The sequence below is a fragment of the Hyla sarda genome, unplaced genomic scaffold (genome assembly GCF_029499605.1).
Source record: "Hyla sarda isolate aHylSar1 unplaced genomic scaffold, aHylSar1.hap1 scaffold_327, whole genome shotgun sequence".
NCBI classification, from domain to species: Eukaryota; Metazoa; Chordata; class Amphibia; order Anura; family Hylidae; genus Hyla; species Hyla sarda.
This window is the reverse complement of record NW_026610010.1, coordinates 111,693-119,192: the sequence shown is the minus strand read 5'-3', so window position 1 is coordinate 119,192 and position 7,500 is coordinate 111,693. Positions and strand designations below refer to the sequence as shown.

Sequence of the window (7,500 nt, the reverse complement as noted above, 5' to 3'; positions counted from 1 at the left end):
AAGATCCTTCACTTGACTGCCGCTTTCCCAGGCTGAAACCATCTCCTGCAAGAGACTACCCACGGAGGAGCCCTCTCTGTCGAGAGGTTTGATATATTGGTCTTTAAAAAGGTATTCACTAGGAATACCACCGGGTTGACCATACCCAACCCACCTAGTCTCCTCGTGCGGTAAGTCACCTCCCTCTTAATTAGGTTCAGTCTATTCCCCCACAACATTAGGAAGAACAGACTGTCGACCCGGGCCTAGAGAGGTTCTGGCAAAAGGCTGACATTGCCCAGATAGATTAACAACGAGAGCAAGAAAGACCTGATCAAGAAGACCCTTTCCCTAAAGGTCAAAGACCAACCTTTCCATTGTTCCACTCTTTTGGAGACATCTTCCAGTCTGCTTTCCCAATTTCGTGTGGGGTAATCCCCGGGACCAAATTCGATGCCCAGAATTTTTGCAGATTCCTGGGGCACAGGGAGGGTGTCCGGGAGACCAAACTCAGGGTCTCCACCTCCCAACCAAAGACTTTTGCGCTTGTCCCGGTTGATCTTAGACCCGGATGCCTCCGAGTAGCAATCCACCTCTGACATCCTTGCGAAGAGACAAAAATGGAGACTTCATCAGCGTATGCCACTACCCTTAAGGCAGAATCCAGCCCCGCCGGGTCCATCCTCACCCCCGCCAATGGTCTCCGATCGATCCTTCGAATGAAATGGTCGATCTCGAACGCATAAAGCAAAGGGCTTAATGGACAGCCTTGACGCACACCAGACTCCACCCCAAAAGGGCGGCCCACCCAACAGTTTACCAATGGAAAAGTCTCAGCCCCTGCATACAATGTTCTCAGCCAATCCACAAACCCCCCCCCCGGCAGACCGTTTTTCAAAAGAGTGGACCAGAGATACTCGTGATCAACTCGATCAAAAGCCTTTGCCTGGTCCAAGGACAGCAGAAACCCCTTCCAGTGACCAGCCCGACCCTGCTCCACGGCCTCGCGGACACCCAGCACCGCACTAAAAGTGCTACGACCGGGAACAGAGCAGTGCTGGGACCCCGAAAGGAGCTGGGGTGCAAATTTCACCAACCTGTTGAAGAGCACTTTTGCCAGGATCTTTCTGTCCACATTGAGAAGAGCTATGGGACGCCAATTCTCAATGTGGGACGAGTCTTTACCCTTTGACAAGATGATCAGAGCCGACCTCCTCATTGACTTCGGCAGAGTGCCCGAGGATAGACACTCATTTATTACCTCAGTCAAGAGGGGAACCAAGATGTCCTTAAAGGTCTTATAAAACTCGGATGTTAAGCCATCCGGCCCTGGTGACTTTTTGAGCGCAAGCCTCTCAATCGCCAGCTTAACTTCCTCTTCTCTGATCTTCTCTGTCAAAACACTGAGAGGGGTCTACTCCTGACTGAGGAATGGCATCAGCCAGGAAAGCTGCCATCTTGCCTCGATCTAGATCCCTCTTCACCAAGAGGTGCGAGTAAAAGGCTCCGACGACCTCTAGGATCCCCGATCTGGACTTGTTCAGAGATCCTGTACTATCGACCAGGCCGGTCACGACATCTTACAGCTCCGGAAAGGGTCGGGCGAGCGGTACTTCCCGAAATCCCTTTCAAAAACTAAAGATGCGTGTCTATCATACTGGCACTTCTTTAGCAAAGATTTCACTCTGGAGATTTCCTCTGTCACCTCCAGTCGAGACCAGAACCTCGAGTTTCCTCCTTAGTTCCTGATAGAGACGATCCCTATTCAGACTCCTATGGTTCGCAGTCTGGTGGAAGAATCTCGCAGACCGTTTTTTGAACATCTCCCACCACTCTGACTTAGTGCTGCATAAGTCCAGTAATGGTACCTGGCTCTGCAGAAACTCCTCAAAGGACCGTCTTATCGCCTTGACTACCAGGAGGGACGAATTCAGCTTCCACAATCCCCTTCCCATCCTGGGGGTCTCTGAAACATTCAAAGAGAACATAATCAAACAGTGGTCGGAGAACTCTACCTCAACAACCTGCAAAGGTGAAGAGACAGAATCCTCCTTCAAAAAAAACCTATTTATTCTAGACCTGATCTCTCTACCTCTAAAGTAAGTGAACCCGCTGTGACCTGGGGTGTGCCGGATGTGGACATCCACCAGGCGAGACTCACTAGCTATTCTATTCAAGGCGACGCTATCGTAATCTAGCCGATCCCTGGAGCCTCCCCTATCAAGAGACCTTGTAACAGTATTAAAGTCTCCTCCAAAGATGACCTGCCGGCTAGTAAAAAGTAGGGGCCTAATCCTCATAAAGAGACTTTTCCGGTCCCACCTAGTCTGTGGACCATAGATGTTTATAAGACGTAATTCTTGTCCCTTCATGAGGACGTCTAATACCAGACATCTCCCCATTTCTAGCTCGATTACACGTCTGCATTCTACCTGAGCGGTTTTAAAAAGAACCGCCACCCCGCTATACGGCTCAGCCGCAAGAGACCAGTGAGAGGGCCCATGGCGCCACTTACGCTTCGCCTTATGGATAGCGGTTAGATCTGTCAACCTGGTCGCCTGCAGAAATAAAATGTCGGCCTCAATTCGACCGAGAAAATCAAAGGCCGCAAATCTTGCCGCATCTGACTTTATGCTGGCGACATTAATACTCGCCAGCGTCAACGGGGAGGGTGCCGCCATCATGTGTGATCAAGCTAGACAGCCCTCTTCTTCCCTCCCCCTCCCTTTTCCTTAGTGTCATCATCAGAATTACCAAATTTACCCCTTTTTAAGCACAGAGACATATCCATATTTACAGAATTTACAGAGTTTCCCTCTTTTCCAGAGGTCACCTCCTGCACCCCACCTGGTCCTGGGACAGCCTCCCTCCCTGTTACCAGAGAGGAGGACTTGACGCTCCCAGAAGGCCTCACTTCAGACACCGGCACCTCGTCCCCGGCCTCCTCATCAGCGGAAGAGATGTTATCCCTGAGGACTTGGTACCAGTTAGGGCTATCTACTAGAGGGGAGCCGGTAGATCCTTCCGCTGGTACCTGGACAAGGGTGAGGGGGACTGAATGATCCCACTCCAAAGAAGGGGACTCCTTCTCCTTGCTCCTCTTCCTCCTCTTTTCTGGCACCCGATTTTCTCTTATTCTTTAGCCACTCTTTGCTCTCCTCATCCATACTCTCTCCTGGAGAGGAGGTAGCAGTGATGGCCCTCTTATCCTCCTCCTCTGTATCCAGTCTCCTGGCCTCCTCCTCCAGCTCACCATCCCTCAGGTCCTCAGCAGAATCCACCATCTCAGGGTCAGGTAAAGCTACCTCAGCTGCCACCTGAGGAGCCCCCTCCCTTTCCCTTTGGCGTGCCTCCAAACGCCTCAGCCTAGAAGGTGTCATTCTTTTCTTCCTTGGACCCGTAGTCTCCCCGCCTCCGCCGGTACCCTCCCCAGTGGAGTCAGCATCTCGGCTAACCCCAGCTGGAGATTCCACCGCATTGGCAAAAGAGACCGGACAGCGGCTGAAGGGGTGACCGAGGTCCCCACACAGGTGACAACGAATGTCCCCACAGGTTGCGGCGAGATGTCCTAACCCTCCACACAACACGCACTTCTGGACCCTACATTGTGCGCTGAAGTGTGTCGGGTCACCGCACCTATGGCAGACCTTCGGCTGTCCCTGGTAGAAAACTAGGATCCTGTCCCTCCCCAGAAAAGTGGAGGAGGGAATGTGGGTGACAGAATTACCCGAAACCTTCAACTTGACCATGAAGGTCCAGGCCCCTGACCAGATACAGAATTCATCCCTGTTCTTCTGGGGAATACTGACCACCTCTCCATAACGCCCAATCCAGGTCATGATGTCTATGCAAGAAAGAGATTCGTTACACGTTAATACCGTCACTTTCTTGATGTTGTTCTGGCGAGAAATTGCCTGGACAGCAAAGTCTCGCCACTCGGGTGCTATCTTTGCCAGCTCGTACCGAGACCAAAAGAGCTCGAGCCCTTCAGCCTGGACGAAGCTGAGATCGAAAAATGGGTACCATGAGGCTGTATCAGGGCAAAGATGTCACCTGCCCTGAAATCCATCTTGAGGAGGAGCTCAACTACTTTTGTCCTGTTTGGACAGGTATCACTGCCCCTCCACCTAAGACGGACCACATTCCTCCTGGGGACCCCAGACCTGGCTGTGGGGAGTGACCATGACTCCCCACAGTGACCATGCCTCTCTATCCAAAAGGACAGTTCTACCTCTCTACCCTCTACAGTGATAGATTTATCCCCCCTCCGCAAGGCCTCTGGAAAGCGCCTCTGAAGGTCACTATGCCCAGGACCAGAAGGTGCAGGATTCCCTTGAGGCCCACTTGCCTTGGCAGCAACACCGGCATAACTCCTAGCGGGCGCCGCTGCCGGGGGGTTCAGATGGACCAACCTCACTCTCCACAGAAGCCATACTCACCCCCCCTCTCGCACTCACATCCCCTCCATCCATCCTCTCATCATCATTCCCATCCTCCTTCACTCCCTCTACCCCATTCACACCTCCACTCAGTCCTGGACCAGACCCCACAGACAGACCCCCAATATGTACATTATTTACAGTATTTACATTATGTACACATGTGACCTCAGCTTCATCGGGTGCTTCTGACCAGTCTTGCCCTGCCCCAATAATAGACTCTGACTGGTCAGGAACCCCTCTGCCTCACTGGTCACAGGAAAGTCCTTTGGGATAGGAGGCTGTCTAGCTGCAGGAACAGTTCCTATTTTGTCCATAGACCCTCCAGTCCCCATGGGTTTGAGGACAGTCCCTTTAATGTTCTCCACTGCTTTAGCAGCCGCCATTGCCAGTCCAGCCTTGGCCGGTTTTATTATCCCTGCCGAGGTGCCACCTGCCCCAACCACAGATGAGGTTCCCCCACGAGAAGCCTCTGCAGGTGACACCCCGACAGCAGAAACCACTCCAGCCGCAGACTCCACCGCGGAGCCTACTTTACCACCAAGCGCCTGGTGGCGCCGCTTATCTCCGCCCTCGCTCCTCATCTCCGGCACCGGGACCAAAGCTTTACCACTGCCCGCCTTGCCATGTCCCGGCGCCGAAGAAAAGCGGCCTCCCGCTGGGCTGCTGACCTCACCAGACATGTCCGGCTTCACAGCCGAAATCTCCCCGACACTCTTACCGCTACTACAAGCTGAAACAGTGTCACATGACTTTCCCGTAGGGACCTCCATACTCTGCCCACTGCTCTTCCCTTGCACAGAACCCACCGCAGGGCCCCTGACTAGGTGGAGCTGGGGAAAGGGGGACATAGGAAAATGATACCGACTCACCCCCTTCTGGTCATTCCTCCTCCTCCTCTCTCCCTCATCTGGTACAGGGTCTTCTCCAAATGTGAAGCGCTCCATGTGTACTGAGACTCCATCTGCCTGATGATGGCCATGAGTCTCCCCCCGGGGTCACTGCTCTCCTCCTCCGAGCTCCTCCTGGATCCTGATGTTGAGGCCGGTGGTCCTTGTCCAGGACAGATCCCACTCTGAGACCCCTGCGATGGATCCTGGATGTTAGGGGGGTCACTATCCTCTCTCAGCAGGGGGGTCACTCTGGCTTGACCCTTCTGCCCCTCACACCTCTCCTGGTTCAGCAGCTTCTCAGGAAGGGCCGCTGTGTGTCTGAATGTCCATCCTTTTTCTCTCCAAGATGTTTATTTCGGACTTAAGCTTTGTAATGTCCATATTAGCCTCTGCCCCGCTTGCTCCCGGACGAGGTGTTTGCCCGCACTCGGGCGCATCTCAGCTCCTCACGCAGCCTGAACCGTTCTTTGCCTTTCTGCTTGTAGGCCTGTGTATAATAGGCAATCCTGGAGCTGTAGTCGCTGACAGGCTCCCGGGGCCTCCGCACGCCCCAGCCCTTCACCTCCATATATCCTCCTGAAGCCTCGCGGTCCAGAGGGGGGGGCAGGAGAAACATTGCTGCTTCCCCCACCAGGTCTCCTTACCCCCTCCCAACAGGCCGGTCGCTGTGCATCCTCCATCCCCGCCGGCCTACTCCGGGAACCAGAGGCCTGGGACTTGCTTTCCCTCTGCATCCCAGAAACCCGCTCCCTCCCAGGGCAGAAGGGAGCAGGAGCCTGGAACCACCTGGATCGCTCCCAGCAGCAGCAGCACTGACTCTAACGAGACACAGTATACAGGACAGGAGAAGTGGTACTGTGCAGTGTATATATACAGGACAGGAGAAGTGGTACTGTGCAGTGTATATATACAGGACAGGAGAAGTGGTACTGTGCAGTGTATATATACAGGACAGGAGTGGTACTGTGCAGTGTATATATTACAGGACAGGAGAAGTGGTACTGTGCAGTGTATATATACATACAGGAGAAGTGGTACTGTGCAGTGTGTGCTGTGTGTGTGTATATATAATATATATATAACTATAATATAATATATATATATATATATTATATACACACATACAGGAGAAGTGGTACTGTGCAGTGTGTGTGTGTATGTATGTATATGTATATATTATGATATATATAATATATATATATATATATAATATACACACACATACAGGAGAAGTGGTACTGTGCAGTGTGTGTGTGTGTGTATATGAATATATAATATATAGTATATATTTTATTACAGGAGAAGTGCGTACTGTGCAGTGTATATATTACAGGACAGGAGAAGTGGTACTGTGCAGTGTATATATACAGGACAGGAGAAGTGGTACTGAGGATATATACAGAAGTTGTCCTGTGCTGCTTCAGTCTTGCCTGTATCACCTTTTTCTCTGATTTTCAGGGGGTGAAGAAGCCATTTTCGGAAGTCATTAAAGCGAACATCGGAGACGCTCACGCTATGGGCCAGAAGCCGATCACATTTCTCAGACAGGTGAGGGTGCAGTACACTCGGCCTCCTCCGGGGGAGCTGTGGGGTCAGTCCGCTCCCTCTGTGACCCTGGTGGTTCCTCTTGCAGGTCAGTGCCCTCTGCCTGTACCCCGAGCTCCTCAATGACAATAAGTTCCCGGAGGATGTAAAGCAGAAGGTGGTGCGGATCTGCAGGCCTGCGGGGGAGCAGTATCGGTGAGTACAGGCAGAGCTGTCGTGGGGACATAAGGGGGAGACCCGATACCTGATAACAATAACTGATCTTCACACTTTATAATACTTCTCAATCAGATGTGGACAATAGGTGTTAGAGCAGTAGGTGGCGCTACTCCATCATAGGGGGGGAATGGTGACTGGCGGTATAGGGGGGGAATGGTGACTGGCGGTATAGGGGGGGAATGGTGACTGGCGGTATAGGGGGGGAATGGTGACTGGCGGTATAGGGGGGGAATGGTGACTGGCGGAGTAGGGGGGTGGGAATGGTGACTGGCGGTATAGGGGGGGAATGGTGACTGGCGGTATAGGGGGGGAATGGTGACTGGCGGTATAGGGGGGGAATGGTGACTGGCGGTATGGGGGGGGAATGGTGACTGGCGGTATGGGGGGGGGAATGGTGACTGGCGGTCCATGGGGGGGGAATGGTG

At 52.7% G+C, this 7,500-nt stretch overlaps 1 protein-coding gene across 1 annotated transcript in view; it reads left to right on the top strand.

The window, feature by feature from the left end:
* Window positions 1-7,500, top strand: part of LOC130329938 (alanine aminotransferase 2) — a 39,949-nt gene that overhangs the window by 21,136 nt on the left and 11,313 nt on the right. The window contains exons 3-4 of the mRNA XM_056553552.1: window positions 6,770-6,859; window positions 6,945-7,041. Of these exons, the coding sequence (XP_056409527.1) occupies window positions 6,770-6,859; window positions 6,945-7,041 (187 nt within the window). The remainder of the gene's footprint in view (window positions 1-6,769; window positions 6,860-6,944; window positions 7,042-7,500) is intronic.